The sequence below is a fragment of the Lycium barbarum genome, chromosome 7, assembly GCF_019175385.1.
Source record: "Lycium barbarum isolate Lr01 chromosome 7, ASM1917538v2, whole genome shotgun sequence".
NCBI classification, from domain to species: domain Eukaryota; kingdom Viridiplantae; phylum Streptophyta; class Magnoliopsida; order Solanales; family Solanaceae; genus Lycium; species Lycium barbarum.
In genome coordinates this window covers 132014427-132039517 of record NC_083343.1, presented here as the reverse complement: position 1 = coordinate 132039517, position 25091 = coordinate 132014427, and the positions used below count along the sequence as shown (strand labels likewise).

Genomic DNA, 25091 nt, shown 5'->3' with positions numbered 1-25091 from the left:
AAGAATTAAAGAAAAAATAAAAAATATTCCTGATTTAAATATGCCACTAGAAACGGATTATTTAATTGTAGAAACAGATTGTAGTTTTGAAGGATGGGGAGCAGTATTAAAAGAAAAACCAAATAAATATAGTAATAAAAGTGAAGAAAAGATATGTGCTTATCAAAGTGGAAAGTATAAAGAAAAAGGAAATATGAGTAGTATAGATGCAGAAATTTTAGCTGTAATATACGGATTAAATAGCTTTAGACTATATATCTTAAATAAACCAGAAATACTAGTTAGAACAGACTGCGAAGCTATAGTTAAATTCCATCAAAAGATAAATGATAAAACTAGTAGTAGACGAAGATGGCTAAATTTCTTAGATACCATTTCAATTTATAATTTAAAATTTGAACATATAAAAGGGAAAGATAATAATTTACCAGACCAATTAAGTAGACTAAGGATTACTGCTGACTAATTTTCTATTTGAACAGCATGAGACCTTCCAGTTCTCAGACAGCAGACAAGGGGAAAGGCCAACCCAAGACTCATACAAACAGACAATACTAGGTAACCTTCATTTTAGACCTACATCTTCATTAGAGAGAAATACTATGGAAAGAATACAATTCGGGGCCAATAACTTAGTAGCTTTTCAATCGAATTGGACTTTTAAAGTATTACCAGAATATATAATAAGACAACAAAGATGTTTGGTAGATAATTTATGGATTTTGCATAATAGAAAAGACTCTAAACACTTTGTAGCTACTATAAATTCTCTTTGTCAGTATTTCACAGACAAAAAATTTAAATTTTATGTTGTTATCCATGGTAAAACTAATGGTATTTTTTAAACATGGATAGAAGTTTTAGACTCTATTAAAGACATAAGAAAGTCTCTTTTTCAAGGATTTAATGATTTTACTGAGGCATTAGATTATGCTAGAGGAATGTTGGGTCCAAATTACTATATTTCTCCAGCTCTTAGACAAAATGCAGACAAAATCTCTCAGTACAACATACAAAAAGACACAGACACGGTTATTTTTTGTGATCACTGTTCTACTATGACTGAAGTGGTCAAGAGACTAAACCAGCAGAAAGAGACATTGGTTCAAGAAAAAAATAAAACTCTTAGATCAAGTAAAGATATTAGAACAAAGATTACAAGCGGTTAAGTTCGAGTTAGTACAATCACAGAGTTCTCCATCTCAGACAAAAATGGATGAGACGGGTGTGCATTCCCCAATAAATGCAGTTAGACCCACTGTATCGGGTAAAGATACAGCTAGTCCGGTTCAAATGGTAGCCCGTAAAGACTCATCAAATCCGTTGATGGCTGTCACTTTTCCAAAAAGTGAAGATGAGGGATGTTCATCTCTCCAGACAAGACGGAGACTACCAAAGACACTTACGCAAGGAGCAACTTCCACAAAGAAAAGCATAATTGCAAAAAATAAAAAGAACGAAAAAATAGAAAATATAGTAAAAGAGACACTAGAAAAAAATTCAGACAAAAGAACAAGATAAACATATAGTTAAAAATCCTAGTCTAGAATTATCTCCAAGTCAAGGGATGTCACCAATCCATAGTTCAAATTTAGAAGGAGATGATATTAATTTTCAGGACAGTGCATTTCAAGACTCTCAAGATCCAAATGATGCAGACACATGCATGAGTTTTGATTCGGTTGCTCTACACAATTTGGACACATAGACAAGAATTAGTGGAGACAACAATGATATCACAAGAAGACAAAATCAAAAAAGAAGACATTGCAGAAAAAGAAGACTTTGGTGGAGGCAATAATGATAGCACAAGACAAAGACATTTCAGAAAAAGAAGACTTTATTAAAGTAGCTCTAATAAAGTAGTAGCTTTAATAAAGTAACCGGACAGCTCAGCAAATGGACAAAAATATAAAGTATCTTTTGAAAAGTTTCACATGACGATGGGGCCCCAAGAGCACCCGGCTGAACTCAAAAGATTCTTCACAAATTTGAAATCGAAGTTGAAGTCCGCCAGACACCTATAAATAGCAGCATTTGTGGAGAAGCAAGATCATCGAAAAAAGAAAGCATTCACCACATCTCTCCAGAAAAGCTCCATATTCCCCTTCTCTTTCAAATGCCTCAATCCCTTTCCCAGTCCAAAACCTTTGTAATATAAACCCCCTTGTAAAAATAATATTAAGCTTTTAGTAATTTTCACTTAGTGTGAAGTAGTTTCTGGGTTTCCCAAAAGGGAAACCTCTCTCCATTTTCAAGTCATGTAAGTTTTTATCTATGTTTTCTGAACTAATCTCCCTACTATGTAAATTTTTCATGTTTAATTAATATATTATGTTTGAGTAATTACTTACTTGTTATTATGAATCTATTACTCTCAGTATATGGTTATTCTCTTAATTTTTTAATATACTCGATGGATTAACCTGTAAATTCCTAGGTGTTTGAAAGGCCATTTAAATGTCCAAATGATTAAGGACGATGTTGGCCGTGGTAACCGGGGTGTGGTTAAAGAAGAAGGATATTAAGAACCAAGATTAAGAGAAAGAGATGAACAGTGTAATAAGATTCATAAAAAATAAAAAATAAAACGTAAAAATTGGGAGATAGACAGAAAATTAGAAATACACCTACATGATAAGAGGAATCAACGAGTGAGGGAGTACTGAGTACGATTGTTTAAAATATTTGCTAAAAAACCACTCTATATTTCTATGCATATTTATATTCTACAACAATATATATATATATATATATATATATATATATATATATATATATATATATATATATATATATATATATATATATATATATATGAACTCCCTAACTTAAAAGTTAAATTACGTAAATACCCTTTTAACTAATCAAAATAACCTATTTAATATTTTAAAATAAAAAACCTAAGCGCTCTAAGAGACAGAAACCAACGGTGAGCACTTTCAGAAAGAGTCACAAATTTTACATTATTAAGTGTGTTGCTTTGGTACAAACTCCATAATTCTCTGCCGGAGTCCCGTTGATGGAAATACTATGCTAACTCGATGCCCTGTTGATATGATCAAGTTGTTGAACTGCTCAAGCCATTTCTTCCTCAGGAAGTCCACGTATCAATTTGTCTTCACTTTTATAATGTTTGTTGGAGTGATTTAGTCTGTTATTGATAAATGTTCATAGAAATATTAGGAGTAACTTTTAGCCACCATACAATATCAAGTTGCATTAGTTTTATTGACAATTGAAACGCCTTTTTTTTATGTGTTTTGTGAAGGAGTGATTTTCTTTGATTATTATTATTATAGTTGTTCATTATTGAATAATTATTATATCAAAATAACAGTGTTGGTGTATTTTCTGTGAGGTCACTTTATATTTTTCTCATGGCTTAAAAGGAATGATTTATCTTTATTGATTCATAAACTTTTTTTTTTCCAAAAGAGGACAGTTAAGGATATGGCGAAGTAATGGACCTATCCCTATGAAACCATTTAATATCTTTGCCATGGGTTAGAAGAAATAATCTATTAATCCATACACCTTTCAAAAGATGATTGGGTACTCCCAAAATTTTGATAAAATTTGGATTTTTGTGTGTGATCCGGCTAAGTATTACTTATAGTTTATTAGCTAGTTATTGACTCATTTTTACAAAATTAGAATATTAATTCTCAACGTTAAAGTACCTAATTTTGATAATTTGATGAGTTTCAGACAAACATATATATGTCGATAAAGATTTTTATGAGAAATATTTTATGTACATTTATGTTTTATAATGACAAAAAATAAAGTATCACACGAAACATTCCCAAATGTTGAATTATATCTAACACAATATGTTTTATCACATGGCCACACTACTAGCAATAAAGGTTTTTTCCACTGACATTCAGTGAGGAATTTGTGCAACAAAACATGATTTTCCCACCAAATTAGCTCACTGGGAAAACACATGGCGGGAAACAGGTTCCCATTGAAACCTTGAGAATTTTTCTATTTTTTGCACGTGAAAACACTAATTTTTAGTTTTTTCCCACCGGCAGTGGGAGATAGCCACTGAATATTTTTCAGTGGGAAAATAGAGATCTTTTAGTAGTGACAACTTTACATTGAACTTTCCAGAAGTATATCAATGTCAATAGCAAAAGTCTTGGAATCCTATTCATGACAACTAAGCAATCAAAATAGATGAAAGGAACATACATCAACAATATCGCCTAGAATGAAGTATTAAGATCTTTATACATGTTTGTACCTAATAAAATAAAAATAAGTAAAAAAAAAAAAACACATATTTACGTACTTCAATTTATATTTTAGTACTCAAATTATATTTCCAAACTATATGTGTGACATTTTATTCTTTTCTGTGGCTGAAAAAAATACAAGGGAGCAATTTTTTTTTTTTTTTTTTCATGTCCGTAATTTTGTATTGTTTATGATGACTACTTTTCATGTGGGTTAAATGGAAGTAACTTATATTACTCGGTATCCGCAGTACGATTTTGAACTTCTTTCCATGCAATAACATATGTTGGTTTAGTTTAGAATCCTTATATAGATTACAACCATAATGATAAGTTGTGGTTTATTTTTTTTCTTGGTCTAATTTGAAAATTTAAAAAGAGAGATACGTATGATCTTTGTATGATTTTTACCCATGCATTTCTACATGTGAGGGAAAAAGATGTCAAAATAATCATTAGCATTAAAAATGTTTAGGAATGAAATAGACAAATTTTAAACAATTGAAGAAGTTGCAAAACTTTAGAAAGATATCTGCAACTCTCATGATTTTCAAGGGTAACCAATGAATCTAAGTGCCTTGATTAATAGTATGTAGTATATATCTTTGTCTATAATCACGTAAGTTGTAACTGTAGAAGGTGTTTATAGGTGGAGTGAAATACATGAATGAAAAAGGTTTCATTCTTAATTGAGTTAGCTAAATATAATCAAACAATCATCATTTTCTTTCATTTACACCATTTCTTTTATTTTTATAATCTCTGTCTAAAACATAATTTTTAATAAGTAATATCTATCTGTTTCCTTAAAAAACACTATCCTAATGGAGTTGCGGTACCCGCATAATGCGCGTACCGAGATACTAGTATATAATATGAATAGAAAGGAGTAAGGGCTTACAAAAAAATCACAAAAATTTGTAAGGGCCCACGTCAACACTCAAGAAAAGGAATTGAGCATTAAATGTGAGATTAGCCAAGGAAAAGGAGTAGCACCCACGTGGAAGTGGTAACCAATGATTTGCAATGTGAGGATGTTGATCCTGCCTGATGGAACTCGTGTTTCTATACAGTAGAAAAATGCTTCAACGTGAATAGAAATAGTTTAATCTAAGAAAAGAAAAAAAATTACTCCAAATAGTTATCTTACTAACATGTTCAACAAATGGAAGACTCTTTTTTCTTTTAAGTTTAATTAGCTTAATTATATGCATTGAAGAATTAAAAATATTTAGAAGATATTTATAAATAACCTTTCATAAATAGCAATAGTTTATAATTCTACCACTAAGGTTGTGGTAGAGTGATAAGTATTCCTTAATTTTTAGTCAAAGGTCTCGGATTCAAGCTCAGATATATGAAGTCGCTTTTGTTAGGAAACGTTTTGAGGGACTTCTTGTGCGAATTCGTATCCCAATGCGAATACCGAATGCTGGGTAGAAAACCATGAAAAAGATTTTACAATTTTGAAAATAAAATCGATTACCGATTGTAATAGACAAAAATAATTTTCATTATCGGTGTATATAAACGAAACTTTTTTCTTTTTGCATGACTTATATGATCTTATCCAACCTTTGACATAACTTTTATGAACTATGTTGAAGTAACAAAACTTTATCCATCTACTCAGCTTACCACTTCTATTATTTTCTTTGCTTTTCTTTTTTCCATTTAATATACAAAAAAAGCCGTTGTTGCGGGCAGAGACATTAATTTGGGAATTAGGTGTACTCTACGTAATCAAAATTGAGTGTACATTTCATAAAGGACAACTCTTGTAGGACTTAGCTTTAATTAAATTATATGAGGCCATTACATTTGCTTAGAGATATTTTGTGGGGTCTAATTTCCTTGTATTTTTTTTTTTTAATGTTTGTCTTCTTAACTTAAAAAATACTATTCATTCTGCCATAAGAAAAACAACACTTGCAATTAAAATTAATATGTTGATTATTAAAAGCCATATCATTAGAAGTAAAATAGAAATATCAACATACACATGCCAAATATTAAAAGTACTGATCTTTTTTAGAACAGATAAATTGGAAATTGAGCGACTAACAAATTGTGACAGAAGCATGGTGCATTTATATAGTTTTTAAATATGTAAACTTTATTAAAAATTTAAAATGACGTGTTGTCTAAATTCATGTCAAAAGTTAGACATGATGACTTTGGAACTTACCCCCTTTGAGATAAATAAAGTAAAAACATATAAAACCTAGTACTAGCGCTAAGTACTTTTATGATTCGGTGCTTAGCACGTGCAAATTATGAATAAGGCGTGGGTTTTTATGTGGGTGCTCGCCGATTGAATCAATTCTCGGCGAATGCTTGTTTTTTGGCTCGGTGGAACAATATCTTTAACTGATTTTATTATTATTACAACAATATCTTTAACCGATTTATATAGTTTTTAAATATGTAAATTTTATTAAAAATTTAAAATGATGTGTTGTCTAAATTCATGCCAGAAGTTAGACATGATGACTTTGAAACTTACCCCTTTGAGATAAATGAAGTAAAAACATATAAAACCTGGTACCAGCACTAAGTACTTTTATGATTCGGTACTTAGCACGTGCAAATCATGAATAAGGCGTGGGTTTTTATGTGGGTGCTCGCCGACTGAATCAATTCTCGGCGAATGCTTTTTTTTTTCTTGGTGAAACAATATTTTTAACTGATTTATATAGTTTTTAAATATGTAAACTTTATTAAAAATTTAAAATGACATGTTGTCTAAATTCATGCCAAAAGTTAGACATGATGACTTTGAAACTTACCCCTTTGAGATAAATGAAGTAAAAACATATAAAACCTAGTACCGGCACTAAGTACTTTTATGATTCGGTACTTAGCATGTGCAAATCATGAATAAGGCGTGGGTTTTTATGTGGGTGCTCGCCGACTGAATCAATTCTCGGTGAACACTTGTTTTTTTTCTTGGTGAAACAATATTTTTAACTGATTTATATAGTTTTTAAATATGTAAACTTTATTAAAAATTTAAAATGACGTGTTGTCTAAATTCATGCCAAAAGTTAGACATGATGACTTTGAAACTTATCCCCTGATATAAATGAAATAAAAACATATAAAACCTGGTACCAGCACTAGATACTTTTATTGATTCGGTGCTTAGTACGTGTAAATCATGAATAAGGCGTGGGTTTTTCTGTGGGTGCTCGTCAACTGAATCAATTCTCGGTGAATGCTTAATTTTTTGGCTCAGTGGAACTATATCTTTAACTGATTTTGTTATTATTATAATATTGTTTGCATCCAATTACTATTTATTTCAAGGACAAAATTTCTGATTAGACTCTAGGATAGTCCAGCTCTTTTTGGTGGGGGGGGGGGGGGGGGGGTAAAATCACTTGGTAGAGCTCGCAATTGGGTCATTTTTTTTTAGTTAAGACCAATAGCAGTGCAGAACGAATTAATCAATAAAAGCCTTGAATATTAAACGTAAATAACTGAGAAGAGGATCAAAACGTGCTACTGAAAAAACTCTACTGAAACAAACATGAGCGGTCAAAATTTATTTTATGTGGCATTATTCAAAAGACAATTTGCTAGATTACTTAAATTTCAGTGTGAATTCATACATACATTACCACATTTTCCTATAAAAATATGAGTAGAAGAAAATGAAAAAGCAAAATGAAGAGTGAAAGCATTAATAAGAAAGTGGAGGGGACATAGCTATTCTTTAATAACCCCTTTAATCTTTATATGGAAAAACAAAACAAGTGAAGTAATATTCTCACGCGCAGAATTATGTTGTGAACATCCTCTACCATATAAGGTCTAAAGTTATCATTATCATTGGTTCTCATGGCGCGTTTTTAATACTCTCTTCTTTTGAGAGTAGAATAAAATTATTTCGGAGTTTATAAACTATAATAAAGAAAAATTATGTAATTCAGTTGATTGAAGGAAAGAAAAAGCCAATGAAATAAAAGAAAAACAAGAGAAGGAGAGAGAGACCCTAGAACACGTCACCATCATAGTGAAGTCATAAATATTTTTTAAATTAGTGATTGGTTCAAGCTTTGCAAAAAAGTTGTTTTTGGATCAAAAAGGTTTTTAAAGGGTTAAAAGGTCCGTTGAGCGCCTCAAGGCTATGTCATAATAGATCCGAACACTTGCCCCGGATCGATTTCCAGATCATAATTGCTCTAGTAAATAACTAAAGAAAATAGAGAGATAGGAGATAGAAAAATAGAAGAGAAACGAACTAATTATAGAAATATCTCTCTATCTCTAAGGTTCACTAATTATTTGACTGTTGGCGGGTCTCTTTGTATGTGTTGTCCGGAAAGAGGAGGACTCAATGATTATTCGTTCGCCGGAACCAGAAGTTAAAATTTTGGTAGATAGAGATCCCGTAAAAACTTCTTTCGAGGAATGGTTATGAAATTATTTTTTTATTAGGGGGCGCTCTACGAGCTTTATCTCCTGATATGAGATTTTTCCGTGTGAATTGAATTCAATAGCTTTTGCTTAGAACCTACATACTAAGAATTCTATTAAATATTTATAAATATTTGACCGACCTTATATAACACTTTGTGTGATTACATTGAGTATATTGTTGTTGTTGTAGTATTTGACCGACCCTATATGTATACGAAGAATTATTCTAAATACTTATAAATATTTGATTGTAGAGATTAGTAGGTAGTCGAATGTTATCTAGTTTCTGCTATTATTACTCTTCTACTATCTTATTTTTTAATTTAAATATTACTTGTTATTTTCTTTGCTTCAGTTATCATATTATTGTTGTTGCTAATGTCTTCTTCTCCATTATTTTCAGTATTACTCATTTACTATTGTATTTACTTTTGCATGCTTGATTTGATATATATTACTTAAGCCGACGGTATATCTGAAACAAACTTTTCTACAGTCACAACTCACAAAGTAAGATTAAGGTTGCATACACATTATCCTTCTCAAATCTCACTTATAAAATTATACTGAATATATTATTATTATTATACATTTAATTATTATTATTATAATATTAACGTTAACGCCTCTAAACTCTTATAGGTCTGAACCGAACACCCACTGAAAAGGAAGAAAAAAATAGAACGCACCCCCAAACAAGCAATCCTCTATAATAACTATAGATAGAAAGAAAAAAGAGAGAGATGAAAATGGTCGTTTCTTGAACTCAAAGGGTGTCCATTTTTGTACATTTTTCAGCTAGAAATGTACTCCAAATTTGCAGATTTTAATTTTTATAAAGGTACATAAACAGACATGTATAGTGGGTTATTAGTGCAATTAGTCATAGATCCATACATAGCTACAAAGTAAGAAGAGAGAGAGATAGAGAGAGCTGAAAAAGTTGGTTTCTTGGAGTGGAAGGGTGTTCATTTTTGTTACATTTTTAGCAAGAAATGAACAACATTTTTTTGCAGATATTAATTTTCTTATAGCTATATAGAAACAGATATATATAGTGGGGTATACCAACAAAATCAGTCATAGGAGAGAGAGAAAGAGAGAGAGAAAAAAAAAAAAAAAAAAAAAAGGTGGCTTTTTTGATTTGTTTTTTGGCTACTTGAACTTTAAGGGTGACCATTATCTTCATATTTCATAATAAAAAAAAATGAACAACTAATTTACATATATTGATTTCTATATAGGGTAGTTCTGCAATTTGTTATAGATCTATACATAGAAAGTATAAAGAGAGAGAGAGGGAAAAAAAAAGGTGGATTCTTGAACTCAAAAGGGCAGCCATTTTCTTTATTTTCAGCTTCAAATTTGCAGATAATGATTTGTATATGTCTATGTAGACAAATATAATTAGTGGGGTATCAGTGGAATTAGTCATAGATCCATTTTATTGGTTCTTTCTCACAACTTGAGAGAAATAGCAATCAACTACAGTAAAAAAAGGTGGATTCTTGAACTTAAAAGGTGACATTTTTCTTCATTTTGAGCTCAAAATTTGCAGATATTTGATTTGTATATAGCTATATAGACAGAAATATAGAGTGGGGTGTCAGCAAATTAGTCATCTGAAGTGGGGTTTGATCAATCTTGAATTCTTGAAATTGAAATGGAAAGCACAACAGCATCAGCACAAGGTCCAACACCACCAGCTGAGGAGTTGTTAAAAAAGATTCAAGAATTGGAAGCAGGACATGCTCAATTGAAGCAAGAGATGTCTAAGCTCATGATTTGTGATGATCATAGAACACAAAGACAAAGGTCACATTCAATTTCACCACAAAGACCGCCTCGAATTCGAGCTGGTGGTGGATTTGATGGTGCCTGGAAAAGAGGGTCAACTTCATTCAGGCATTCTTCACCATTGCAAAGAGAGAGTAGTAGTAAAGGTGAGGGAGGAGAGAGTAGTATTGGTGTAGGAGGAGGGCCTGCTGCTGTGAAATTTACTGATAGACAGTATTTGAATATATTACAGTCAATGGGACAAGCAGTGCATATACTTGATCTCAATGGTCAAATAATTTACTGGTGAGTTAATTGAAATGGACATCCTATCTTTTGCTTTTTTCCTTTCGTTCGTTAAGACTTGGGTGAGAGAGATTGAGCTTGTGAGTTTGAGTTTATTTTTTAGTTGGTTAGTCCATGGTTGCAGTTACTGCAACGCTTTATCATGGCTTATTAGCTTTCGTTATTTTCATTTTCATAATGCATTGAATTGCTTGTCCTTATTTGACCTTTTTTTGTCATGCTTTCTCTTGAACCGAGGGTCTTTTGGAAACATCCTCTCTACCTCCCAAGGTACGGGTAAGGTCTGTGTACACTCTGCCCTCCCCAGACCCCATGTTATGAGATTTCGCTGGGTATGTTGTTGTTGTCCATGGTTGCAGTGATGAACAGTAAACACTGGGGTCGTTTGATTGTTGGTTAGGAAGTGAATTATTCATGTATTAAAACCATCATAACTAGTACTATGTTTGGTAGCATTTTAGTTAAATTTTTTAAAATTCAGTACACTAAGAAGTATGGTGTTTGATTATCAACATACAATCCCGCATAACTAAAACACATTGTGCAAACAGGTAAGAACATTTTACTTGGCCTTAGTTAGACTTTGATCGGTGTTTGTCACGTTTGTTAATGTTATCAATATAGGAGTGTAATTTGAGCTGTTGTTGCACAGGAATCGAACTGCTGAAAAACTATATGGTTATTCTGCTGCAGAAGCTCTTGGACGAGATCTCATTGAACTCCTAACAGATACTCGGGATCATGATGCTGCTAATAACATTGTATACCGAGTGTTAAGGGGTGAGAATTGGACTGGACAATTTCCAGTTAAGAATAAGCAAGGGGAAAAATTCGTAGTAGTTGCTACCAATACCCCTTTTTATGATGATAATGGTACTTTGCTCGGTGTTATTTGTATATCGAGTGATATGAGGCCTTTCCAAGAAACAGGGCTCGAGTCGATGGGAGTAAAGCAGTTGGAAGCTGATACAAGATTTAGAGCCAGAACCCTTGCTTCTTCCAAACTTGGACTTGATCCTCAACAGCCCCTACAAGTTGCCATTGCCTCCAAAATATCTAATTTGGTTAGTGTTGTCTTTGTTTGGGTAGTAGCCTGGTTTTCTTTTGTTTGTTTTTTTTGTTGGGATAATAACACTTTTAGTCCTTCAAGTACTGGTAAATTCTAATTTAGTCCTTGTGATATCTGACTAAACACATTTAACCTTCAATTACTTGAAATGTGCACTTTTAATCCCCTATATGTAGGATATGTTATATTTAGACATATTCTTAGATGTCTATTACCTTCAAATGTGGAGTAACGATACAAACTTAACATAATACACGGGTAATTAGATGGTGAAATGGTTATACTTTAGGAAATTTGTGACTAAAAGTGCATATTTCAAGTAATTATGCTTAGTTAGATTTCACAAGGACTAAAATCAGAATTTACGATAACTGAGGGACCAGAAGTGCTATTAACTCTTTTTGTTCTCTTTACTGTTGTCTGTTAAGGGTGGCATATGCTGACATGATTAAACCTCATAATAGGCCTCAAAGGTGAGCAACAAGGTTAAATCGAAAATAAAGACGGGAGAGAGCAGCGTGCTTCGCGAAGGTGGAAGTGGAGATAGTCATTATTCTGACCATGCATTTTCTGATGCTGCTCTCTCAGATCACAGGGAGGATGCAAATTCAAGTGGAGCTAGTACGCCTAGGGGAGACGTTCACCCTTCTCCTTTTGGAGTATTTTCTGGGAATGAAAGTGAGGGAAAACAAGGGATTTCTAAGATTATCACCTCGAAGGCAGAGGCGTGGATGGCGAAGAAGAGCTTATCATGGCCATGGAAAGGTAATGAGCGAGAAGCATCAGAGCCAAGTACTACACGATCTGTATGGCCTTGGCTAAACAATGACCAAGACAATGAGTTAAATCACATTAATACATTTAAAGCAGACAATCAGGTTATTGAGACTAACCGGATAGCCACTAATGAAGCTCCAGGATCCTGGTCTTCAATTAATATCAACAGCACTAGCAGTGTTAGTAGCTATGGAAGCAACGCCAGTAGTGCTGTTAATAAGGTGGACATGGATACTGACTGCCTGGATTATGAAATCTTGTGGGAGGACTTAACTATTGGAGAACAGATTGGAGAAGGTACGCGGAATTCCTTTTACAGGTGAAATTATCAAAAAAACAAGTCTATCAGTTATTCCAAATTTGATCATAGAATCTTTTAGTTTACTTTCATTTTCAATTTTCCATCCATTATATATGCTTCTGTTGCACTTAAACCTTTTATATCTTTTCTGAAGCTAGCACATTAATTTCACTACGAAGGATCTATACCAGCTTTACAGCTATGATATTCTTATGTATTTGACAGTTTTTTCCGCCTTTTCTTTTACCTCTTCATTCTCACTTTTTCTTTTATCTGTGTTTCTCTAGGATCTTGTGGAACTGTTTATCATGGGCTGTGGTATGGATCAGTAAGTTCTTCACCTCTTCTTTCTTTATTATTCTTTTGCCAAGAGTTCTTTGCCTCTTCTGTTCATTAAACTTCCTGGAGACAGAATGTTCTAAGCATGTATTCGTCAAGTATTGTTAAACATTTGTGAGTTAGCATTTACTCTTATGCTTATAGCCTGCAACACAATGAATAAAACTGCCTTTTTGGTCCTATCATATGTACGATGTCAAAGTCGAAAATTTCTCTAAGCCAGTATTTTGTGTTGTATTTACTTGTTCTCCTTTGTACATAATGATGTCTTTGTCGTGAAGGATGTCGCTGTTAAAGTGTTCTCCAAGCAAGAATATTCTGAAGAAGTGATATATTCCTTCAAACAGGAGGTTGGTCTGTTTGTGATAAATATATTATGAAATGCTTTTGCTTTTTTTTTCCCCCTTTTCCCCCTTTTTCCTGATTGAATATTGTTTTTTCTAAAGGACATTAAGCTATATGGCAGTCATATTGACAGTCTTTCCACATATTTCATAAAATTTGCCATAGAATTCTTACAGCCTCTGATGAGGTCAGTGAACCTAGGTCAAAATTCACCAGCAATGGATGCTCTTCGTCACTGTGATTTCTCGAAATTTTGAACTTTTTAGTGTAATCAATCCCAGTTAATGCTGGACCAATGCAAAGAGAAATCTGCAAATGATGAGAATTAAATGTGTCTAAAACAAACTACTACCATTTCCTGTTTATTAGAAACTATCACAATAGGGTCCACTTCATGGGACTATCTCTTTTCTCTTCTGTTTTTAGACTAACACTTTTGAAGGTCTCTAGCATATCCTTAATGCTGAGGAATAGAAATTTACCAGTTTCAAAAAAAATAAAAAAATAAAATAAATGCTATCTTTTGTATTCTATGAATTTTGATCAACGTTTGCTTGGAGTCCCTCCGTTTACTTTCTAACCCAAATACTATCTGATTTGTACAAAGGATTAATTGGTAAAATATCTGACGGAGACCAAAAGTGCTCATTTTTGGCAAATTTAATGGACCAAAAGTGCTCACTTTTGGCAAACCTAAAGGACCAAAACTGCTCATTTGTTACTTAAGGGACTATTTTGAACCTACTACCAAAGATAAGGGACTGTTTTTGTCATTTTCTCGATTAATTGCCAAAGAAGATAGTTCTACAATGAAATGACTCATTCATAGTATGTCTTGGAAAGTGTTTTTGTGCTTGGTATTAGTGCTGAAGACTTAAGTTTAATGCCTTTTTTCCTCTAATTCAACTATGGTTACTAACATTATTCTAGGACCAGAAGCATCTCTGACAGGCCTTGTGTTTTTTTTTTGAAGATCGCCCTTATGAAAAGACTTCGACATCCAAATATTCTTCTATTCATGGGTGCTGTCACTTCACCACAACGCCTCTGCATTGTGACAGAGTTTCTGCCACGGTAAATCCTCTTTCTTATGACCGTATCAGTATGTGTAGTGCGACTGATAAACCATTTCACCTTTTCCATTATTGCAGGGGAAGTCTGTTCAGGCTATTACAGAAGAATTCATCCAAATTAGAATGGAGACGACGAATCCACATGGCTTTAGACGTAGTAAGTTCCTAGGAGATCCGTAATACCAGTTATATTAACTATTACCAAGAATAATATCCATTATTTTTACTGGATTTGCCCATATCCTTTTAATTTTTTGTCTTTTTTCCTTCATGTGTAGCTGGTCATCAAATTCTTTCTATTAGTACTATACTCCCTCTGTTCCAATTTATGTGAAGGTGGGCATGGAGTTTAAGAATGAAAGGAAGACTTTTGAAACTTGTGGTCCGAAATATGATATGGATATTTGTGTGGCTAGTAAGGGTAAATGGGAAGTTTAAAGTTAAATTGTTACTAAATATAGAAGATGTCGTTCTTTTTGGGACTGACTAAAAAGGAAAGAGTGTCACATAATTTGGGACGGAGGGAGTATAATTTTGATCTGAGATATTTGGAGCTACCAGGATTATTCTTTTAGGCTAACTATCATGGTTCTTTTTGCTGCTTTTTTTTTCAGGCTCGTGGAATGAACTATCTTCATCATCTTAGCCCTCCTATAGTTCATCGCGACTTGAAGTCTTCAAATCTTCTTGTGGACAAGAACTGGACTGTTAAGGTCTGGCTTCAGTTCATTTGACTGTCATGATTCCTGAATGTCTAATTGTATAGTACATAAGAGATTTTAATACTTTGAAAAAATTCTCACCGTGCAAATATCAATTAGGTTGGAGACTTTGGTCTGTCACGTCTTAAACATGAAACGTATCTAGCAACAAAGACGGGTAAAGGAACGGTATTCAGCTTGAACTCAGGACTCTCTTTCTTAGTCTATCAGTATGAGCTATTTTAATTCACCCTAATCCTCGTGCAGCCTCAATGGATGGCTCCAGAAGTTCTTCGCAATGAACGTTCAGATGAGAAGTATGCAAACTACGAGATATGTGCATTTTTATGTAGATTCATGAATATTTTAACGAGATTGATCCCTCTTTGAATGTGCATTTAGGTCTGATATATACAGTTTTGGAGTGATACTATGGGAACTCGCCACTGAAAAAATTCCTTGGGATAACCTCAACACAATGCAGGTATTTTCATCTAACTGAAATTTCACATGGACAACATTCCTTAGTCCTCACGGATAGATAAAAGTGGATTACTCATCATATAGTGGTAAAAAAGGAAATTTTGGGAGTTGATTACAGGTGATTGGAGCTGTAGGATTCATGAATCAGCGGTTAGACATCCCAAAGGATGTTCATCCTCAATTGGCTTCTATTATCGAGAGCTGTTGGCACAGGTTTGCATCTTAGTTCCTTTTGTCACCATAATTTGTTTTGTTGAAGCAAATAGCCTTAACAGGAAGAAATCGTCACATCAAAAACATGTCATAAATTATTCTTATTATTTCGAACTTCCAAGGCCTATTTCCTTAGTATTTCAATTAATTCTCAAATGGACTCGTCCTTACAAAATCTGACATCAAAATGCACCCAAGGCCCAAGGGCGTGGCCTAGTGGTCAATGAAGTGGATTGAGAACCATGAGGTTTCAAGTTCAAATCCTAGCAGAGACAAAAACACTAGTTGATTTCTTCCCATCTATCCTAGCCTTGGTGGACAGAGTTACCTTGTACCTGTTGCTGGTGGCAGGTATCCTGCGGAATTAGTTGAAGTGCGCCCAAGCTGGCACGGATACCACGAGTATAAAAAAGAACATCTGATAGCAGAACATATTCAATAATTTTGCTTGATAATCTTAGAGAAATTAAAGTAGAAGTTAACGGGGACAATATGTAACCTGGTTTAGCCTCTTGATGTTAGTTCATATTTGATGTCTGAGACATTATAATATCTTTAAGAATGAAACCTTTTTTGGAAAAGGAGGTTTGGAGTTCAGTGCTTCTTTTTTACAGCGACTAATAAGTATTATCGTCTAAATTTGATTCTCTGACTAATTTTTAGATAAATCTGTCTCATCCCTAGCAACCAGTTTGCTTTGAATCACATTAACTTTACACATCTTTTGAACTTAGCTGTATAAATGGAGCGACAGACTCCAACTTGCTTGGGATTGAGGTGTACTCGTTATTCTGAAATGAGCTGATATGCAACTTTTTATGTTTTGTCCAACTCAGTGAGCCACAATGTCGTCCTTCATTCCAAGAGTTGGTGGAGAAACTTAAGGATTTGCTGAAGCAGTACGTTATTCAGGCGCAGGCAGGACGTAGCAGCCAGAAGGAACATTAGATACAAATAGCGGGCATTTGTGGTTGAGTTTCATCAGACGCATTGCTAACTCTTCAAGATTTTATGGCTGTCGCATGAAAGTTGGTCGTCAGTCAGAGCTCACGAACTGCTTGTGTTGTCGGATTCTATGTTCAGAGGCTAAATGTTAGGCTTGCAGTCAATTCAAATGGAGAAAAAGCAGCTGCATTTTACTGGAGTCAGAGTCGCTACTTGTCATTAATTGACTAACATGAGTCTTAACATGATTCTTCTTCGATGAGTTCACAGTTTTGCATTGGTTGTTATCTTGTGTGAAGTGAATTCGTCTGCAAATCGTTGTGGGTTTTATATGGTTGCAGCATTCAAATATTTTGTATATTGAATGAGAAATTAGCGTTCAAGTTGGTACGTGTGAGTCTTAGAGGTTATTGGTTTTCTTCCTTTGCTTTTGCTCCTTTGAATGCAACCTTTAATTTCGCTGAATCTGTAACTGAGAGTATCATTCATCACTTGTCTCTTTCTCTCGTCCTTCTAGCACCAACCTAATGTATTTGAAGCTTCAGTATACGTTTTGTTTTTACCGATAACAATAGTGTTCTGGTTAGCTTGCGCATGCTTCGGCTATTCCATGATCACTTACGGGTCGTTTGGTACAAAACAAGTTATACATGTAGTGATCATTTATACAAGAATGAATAACGTGGAGATTGTAATGTAAGGAGAGTTTCTTGTTGCAGGGGAAAGGGAGACCAAAAATATCAGATCAACAACATGCTGCATAACACCCATTAGAATTGATTAAATACGGCAACATTGATATATCATCTATCAGCATATTACAGTGAAGGGAAATAAGTAGATCAAACAGGCTACAATGACAATTTGGAAAAAGAAAACAGTAAGAAAATCAAACTAAAAAGATAAATAACTCCTCGTGATTTGAATCGCGACATGGCGTTGAGTGAAATCACATTATCAGAATGATGGTGTAACCCAATTTGGCAGGCAAGTGAGACTTATTAGTGACGATTCAGGATAAAAAGATTCGATTTTTTTATCTTCAAGATTGTAAGCCTTCGCATTGGGTAAATCACTCCATCCATCAACAAAATATATGTGATTAGGCTTGAAAGTTGTAGACTTAGAGGAGTCAATGGAAATTGCTCCTTTGAGGCCCAAGAAAATTGCTGAATTTCCCAAAGTGTTAATCTCCTTCAGTTCACCTCTGATTACATCTAATTCAGACACTCTAAATGCAAAGATCTCTCCCCCATCTCCTCTAAATTGGGTAACAATTAATAAGGAACTCGATACCTCGATTAGGTAGAACTCAAAGGAATCATATATTAGCTGCCTAACAAGCAAGCTTGGTTCTACAATTGGTTGAGGAATGCTAGGCCCTCCAACGTCAAAAACAAAGACTTGGCCAGAGAAAGTCGCGCAATAAAATTGGCCCTTATAGTAAATGATACTTCTGAATATATCCTGTGTTCTAGGGTCAATATGAGTCCAGGTTGTTTTAGTGTCAATATGAGTCCAGTTGAGGTCTCCAGGTCGCCAAAAAGCCAAATGGTAAAAATGATGTGCAAAATAGTGAACCACTAGTGCATAATTCGATGTAAGAGAAGGACTGGCAGATAAAACAACTATGTTCAAGTAACCCTGATTCTGAGCCCGTAAGGGTTTTAGTCGAGGAAGTTGAATTTGGGTACGGGAGAAAGGATGCAACAAATTCATCTCTGCACCGTTAATATTATATGCCATGGTGCAGAGCCATCCCTCTGTTGGGAAACATACTACCCCTCTAGCTTCTGGGAGAAATATGCTTGAAACTTTCTGCTTGGAAAGAGAGTATAATTCTCGATAATCAAAGTTATGTGGGGCAACCTGCATAAGCAACGGAACTTGGGGCGCGAGCACATCAAAATTCTCCTTGGAGGCTGCAGCTCGCCACGAGGTACAAACAACACCAAAAGCAATGAAATCTTCCATCACTTTAACGCGCTTCGCAATCAGAACAAGGAGGTCGAAGGGCAACTCTGCCCAGTTCGCCATAGCTTTGAAATAGAAGGTCTACGGCAAAAAATAGTACTGAAAAAGGAGCTAATACTTATAAGGACTATATTCCTATATTGACAAGGATTTGAGGGGAAACTCAAACAGGATCCAATGCGTGCTCCTTTTTTATGTAGAACTAGCTTCTCTGCTTCTTAACCTTACTATATTAAATAAATTAAATAAAACTTTGGAGTTAATTATTTAGATGTTTTATTCAAGTTATTATGGAAATAATCCAACAAAGTAACTTCTGATTTTTTCTCAACAATTAAATCATCCAACTTTATTCAACCTTCTCTAAAAGTCTTTGAAGTCGAAATTCAAAATTACTCGAATAGTCATCCAACTTACAAATTTTTGCAAAGTTTTCCAGTGCCTCTTAAATAAATTTCACGTCAAGTCAATCACAAAATAATATGTGCACATACGTGTCTTTTTGGGATCAAATAATGAGTCCTAACATAACCAAGATTTCACCCAAACTTGCTCAGCAATCACTTTTAATTTTTCACTTCAATATTAGCAATTACCAAGTACAATAATTGAAAGACAACATTCAACCGATCAAAGTTACATATATAGCATAAACATTTAATAGTCTCTTTGCCAGTACATTCCAGAATCGAAGGAAACATTTCCCGGCACTGTTTTTTCCTCATCTTTGTTGTAACACTAGTTGAGCAAATGACATGAAACGAGCTAATTAACAAAGTGGGGATTCATATAGCCGACCCCAATTTGTTTGGGACTGAGGTGTGGTAGTTGTTGTACTAGTTGAGCAAATGCCTTATTGCAGCTACAGCATCACCTTTATGCTCTCTCAAGGTCCTTTCGGCAACCTTCTTGTCCACCTATTCCATAATCGAACCAACATGAGAGATTTAAAATAAACCAACAGAAACAATAGGTGTAAATGTAAGAGGAAACCGACCTCTAGTTCGTTTGCAATTATATCAATATCAGCAGCATTAATCTTAACAGCAGCTAGTTCCTTCTCCCTGTAATAGACACAATTCTTGATGTCATCTAATTTATCAAGGATTATGTGACTTCAAAAGAAGCATTAGAGACATTTTAAGAACAGCAAAAACACACTGAAAAACACACATGGAAACGTAATATTGATTTTAATATTGATGTTATGCCTTTTGTGGTTTTATTTTTAAAATTTTCTTTTGCGGATCCGAGAGGCAATAGACTAAATCTTAGCGGATCATGGCAGCAATTCGAAATCAATGAACTCATACACTATTTTGTTATCTATTTCAATAGACTAAATCTAATCACTTTCAGTTTGAGTATCTATTTCAAAATCAATGAACTCATAAACTATTTTGTTATTTGATTTCCATGATTAAGTAGCTATTCATTTATCTTCAATGCATGTATAAGAATCATGAGAAGACATCCCAAACAAATCCAATTATTTAATTTGGATAACCAAAAGTCCCTTGCACACATCAACTAAGTTCCATGTATCTAAAAACTTGTGGACTTCAAACTTATTTTATTATTAGATAAGGTTACCCAAATTGGAGTTTACAAGCAATCCATCCCAAATTTCGGGTAATGATTTGAAAGCTACAGAAATGCAACTTCACATAAGTAATCAATCCAAACACTCATCAACTCTTGTGAAGCAACAAAGTCACCTAAATGACTAGTAAAAATACCTTTCACATAAACAAGCAAGAGATTATGGATAAGATTAACAAAAGAGATTTATGATTTAGAACGGTCATATAAATATAATTAGACGCTCGTTGTCATATGACAAAAAGGATAATATCATAATGTGTACAACAACAACAAAAATACCCAGTGTGATCCCGCAAATGGGGTCTGGGGACGGTGGGGTGTACCCATACCATAATGTCTAAGTATGCAAATCTTATTTTCAAAAAAGAGGAAATAACTTTCGAAATTTACTTCAAAGTTTAGATGATTTGACTATTGTATTCTAAACCCTGTAGTTCTTTCTGAGTGCAAGCATTTAAGAGTCAAACCCATACACTAACTCTCCAACTACCAAGATATAAAAAGCCAAAAAACAAAATAAGACAAAGCTGAATATCAATTTTCTTCAATGCAGCAAGTAAAGCCATATCCTAATTTGCAGAGCAGGTGATCTCTTAATTCTTTTCAGTAAAAATTTACATGGTTATAGACAGTGGCGGAGCCAGGATTTTCGCCGAGGGGGTTCAAAATATAAAAAAGTAACATACGAAGAAGCCTAAGCGGGTTCAACATTTACTATATATATATATATATAAAATAATTTTAACCTTGTAAAAATAGTATTTTTTTTCCGTCGAGGAGGTTCGGATGAACAACCTCGGCTCTATGTGGCTCCGCCACTGGTTATAGATGACACCAAAAATACTTCAAACAATGAATTTGTATAACTAAAAGTATTTGAAATAAGAAAAGGACTATTCGACTCCGCAAATAGCCATAATGTAGTTTTCTTATCCTCAATTACGTTTTTTTTTTTTAAAAAAAAAAGAGAGACGCAAATCTCATCCTCATAGCTTGAAGATCAACTTCCTTGAATGACGTAATTTATGCCATAATCTAAGTGGGCGTTTGGACATACGAATTGTAAAATTTCAAAAAAAAAAAAAGTAGTAGTATTTGTTTTCAAGTTGAAAATTGTATTTGGAAAATAGAGTTGTGTTTGGACATGAATACAAATTGGAGTTGTATTTGAATTTTTGTGAGTTATTTGGAGTGAAAATCGTTGAGTTCTCCGCATTTCGGAATTCAACATGAAAATTGTAACAATTCTATGTCCAAAATAATATTCCGGAAAAAAATGAAAACTTCCCATGGCCAAACAGGCCCTAATTCTCGGACCGTCTTTATAGAACTAAATTACATTCTCAGAAGCTGCATAACAAATAATATATAACTAACAAAATTTCCTAGTTAAAAATATTTAAAAAAAAAAAAAAAACTGTTCGACTCTTCAATCAGTAATACAGTCCAAATATATAAATAAATAAATAAATAAATAAATACAAACCTCATCCTCATAGCTTGAAGATCAGCTTCTTTGGATGCATAAATTGAAGCCATAGCCTAAAACACACAAACTTTCATCAAAAAAAAAAAAAAAAAAGTTTCACAGTTTTGTGGATAAAAGGGTACCGTTTGAACACGAGATGAATCGAGTTGACGATCTTCAACATGGTCAGTTAGTTTATCTAATGCTTTGCTTTGTTGTTGTAAGTCTTTTGAATCATTTATCTCTAGTGCTTCGTCTCCGGCCTCCATTTTTGCTTACTTGCTTCAAAGTTTCAGAGAGTGGGTTACCAAATTGTAAGTGTTAAAGTGGAGCCCTAAGAATTGGGCCTGATTTCCTATTGGGCTTGGAGAAGCTTTTTGGGATACTAGGATATTTGCATGTGTTCCCATTTAGAAATTGTAAAATTTACTTGTCATGGCTACCGCTAAGACTTAATTATGAATAATAACTACCTTATTTAATATTTAATTTTAGCAGCTATATTATTCTAAAATTACATTTCATAGCTACCCAACTATATTTCAATTACTTTGTTTCATCATCTCCTAAATAAACGGTCCATTAGCTATTCTATCCCTAAATACACGGTCCATGAGATCTCACCCCTCTTTTTATCTCTCTCACCCTTCTCTTTCTCTCTCTCCGTTACCTATCGCACTCCCAGATCTGTTTTAACAGAGGGAGTATTATAAACAACTTATTTGGCATTTGAAATGCAAAAATTAAAGTTCAGCTCTTTTTGAAGGGCAATCCGTGCAATTTCTTCATTGTTGTTACATATCGTTCAAAGGGTTTTTTTTTTAATGCTTCCGCCTGAGCATTGAATGCTGCCGGTGGAGTTGGTGGAAGTGGTGCTGGTGCCTGGTGAGTATAGTCGGTGGTTTGAAAGAGGCGATAATGATTTTGTAAAATATTGCTAATTCCCTTCTCTCACTGATAATGGCACTATTCTACCGCCCCTCTGGTATGAATCCAACGCATACGCCACCTCCGATGAGAGTTGTGGAGCTTCATGCCCACCAAGTGTTTGATAAAATGTTTCAGTATATTTCAGTGTACTATTTCAGTATATTTCGTTGTATTTCTAATTTATGAAACAGTTTCTGATATATTTTATTGTATTTCATTGTATATATGCATACTACAATTTTATATTTCTTAAACAATCAACCATATTTCATTGTATTCTAGTGTATATTTTTCTGTATTTGGAAGTATTTCTAAAAGTTTGGAATGGAGTAATTTGGAGAGAGAAATGTGGTTGTCGTGATTGTTGTTGGTGGTGGAGGAAGTGGCAACAAGGAAAGCAGTGGAGGATCTCCAGCCAATGGCCGAAGCTCAGCCATAACAATTCGTCTGTTAAATCTCCATGGATGGGCCAAAAAAAGAGGAAAATCCTTCTTATGTTTGCTGATCATGTGGTGTTGTTTATCTTATGAGTGATGAAGAATAGTATTGATTATATCAATATGATATTGTAGCATCATCTAGGAGCAAGAGAATAGGTTGTTGGTGTAGAAACACCATTGATGAGAGTTGTGGAGCTTCATGCCCACCAAGTGTTTGATAAAATGTTTCAGTATATTTCAGTGTATTCCTGTGTATTTCTGTATATTAACAAACAATATATTTAATTTTCAGTATATTTCAGTGTATTATTTTTGTCATTGATTATGTGTATTTCACTGTGTTTTATCTAATTTCAGTATATTTTCGGTGCATTATTTTTGCCATTGATTATGTGCATTTCAATATATTTCGGCGTATTTCTATTTGGAATGGAGTAATAGGGGGAGAGAAAGACGTGAGCTTTTATTGAAACATCAGCCGTTATGCATGAAATATGGTTGATTTAATTTGAATTACCATTTAAAAAGAAAAAGAAGAATTTGTTCAAAAAATATAGCTTATTTTTATTCAACCCGATTTTGTATGTCCGTGTATTTCACTGTATTTAAAAAAAAATAGAATGGAATCAAAATTACCTTGTTGATAATCGAATTTTTCAACTGTTCTTCATTACGACAATGTAAAATCACTCGTTCGTGAATTACAGAGTGCATTAGCTCGAATCAGATTGTTGAAAAAATTTCCAAGATTAAAGAAAATTTTACTGTATTTTTGGAAAGAGGAGATGCTAAGTTTTTTTGAATTCAAAAACTTTTGAATGGAGTGATTTTGATTGATAGACGTTAGCTGTAATGGAACCTCACGAGGTTTGCGAGAATCATGGAACCATTAATACAAATGATCATATAATTTGAAAAAGATTTTTATTGCCATAAATATATCTGTTTTTTACTCAACAGCCGCGCTGTATTTCACTGTATTTCAAAAATGCGAAATTCAACTGAAATACAGTCAAAAGCTGCTACGAATTGTAAATCTTCAACGTGTAGCTATAACTTGTTAGAAACTATTAAAAGGTAGCTATTTGTGTAAGTTTTACTTAGAAATTTGCGTAAAAATGTAATTGGGTCATTCACACTTTAAGTGGCCGAAAATATTCCTGAGATTCTGAGTTCAAACCCTAGCAGAGTATAAAAAAATATCGTAAGGCAGAATTTCATATGTGGTCTTAAATTTTGTCCCTCAAATTGGTGGTCTTTAAGTTTTGCCCTTCGCTTGAAAAGGTGGCCAAAATACTGAGGTTCTAGGTTCGAACCTCCGCTTAGGCATAAGTATAAAAATAATTTCGCAAGGCAAGGCTTTGGAAAAATTATGCCTTATGTGGCATAGGTTGTCTTAAGGCATAACTAAAGTAATGCCGGATCTGGCATAGATTGCCTTAAGACATAACTTTAGTTATGCCTAAGACAACCTATGCCATCTCTGGCAGAACTAAGCCTTAAGGCATAACTGAAACCTCAGGATTTCGAGTTCGAACCCCTTCTCAGGCGAAAATTTTAAGAAAAATCGCTAGGTAGAGGTTGCCTACAAGCAAGCATCAGGCATAATTTGCCTGCAAACTCTGCCTTAAGGGAGAGTTTTGCAGGAAAACTATGCCTTAGCAAACTCTACCT

At 33.9% G+C, this 25091-nt stretch overlaps 3 protein-coding genes across 4 annotated transcripts; 1 reads left to right on the top strand and 2 right to left on the bottom strand.

Moving 5' to 3' along the window:
- The first annotated feature begins 9489 nt into the window (after positions 1-9489).
- LOC132604491 (uncharacterized) lies at positions 9490-17493 on the top strand. Of its 2 annotated transcripts, XM_060318019.1 has the most exons (13): positions 9781-10754; positions 11407-11818; positions 12288-12897; positions 13189-13229; positions 13522-13590; positions 14559-14659; positions 14737-14815; positions 15273-15371; positions 15480-15548; positions 15627-15676; positions 15762-15843; positions 15961-16055; positions 16892-17493. In XM_060318019.1, the coding sequence occupies exons 1-13, from the start codon at positions 10336-10338 to the stop codon at positions 17001-17003; spliced, it is 2238 nt and encodes a 745-aa protein (XP_060174002.1). In that variant the 5' UTR covers positions 9781-10335; the 3' UTR covers positions 17004-17493. The 2 variants fall into 2 exon arrangements, with proteins under 2 accessions (XP_060174003.1, XP_060174002.1); XM_060318020.1 differs by lacking the exon at positions 13522-13590 and having other exon boundaries at positions 9490-10754.
- Positions 17494-17795: 302 nt separating this feature from the next.
- Positions 17796-19120, bottom strand: LOC132602681 (F-box protein At2g26160-like). Its single transcript, XM_060315477.1, has one exon. It carries the CDS (start codon positions 19035-19037, stop codon positions 17958-17960), a length of 1080 nt encoding a protein of 359 aa, XP_060171460.1. The 5' UTR covers positions 19038-19120; the 3' UTR covers positions 17796-17957.
- Positions 19121-19534: 414 nt separating this feature from the next.
- Positions 19535-22358, bottom strand: LOC132604490 (uncharacterized). Its single transcript, XM_060318018.1, has 4 exons — positions 22191-22358; positions 22066-22121; positions 19972-20038; positions 19535-19891 (listed from the first exon to the last, which is right to left on the bottom strand). Exons 1-4 carry the CDS (start codon positions 22314-22316, stop codon positions 19811-19813), a joined length of 330 nt encoding a protein of 109 aa, XP_060174001.1. The 5' UTR covers positions 22317-22358; the 3' UTR covers positions 19535-19810.
- Between the last annotated feature and the right edge of the window lie 2733 nt (positions 22359-25091).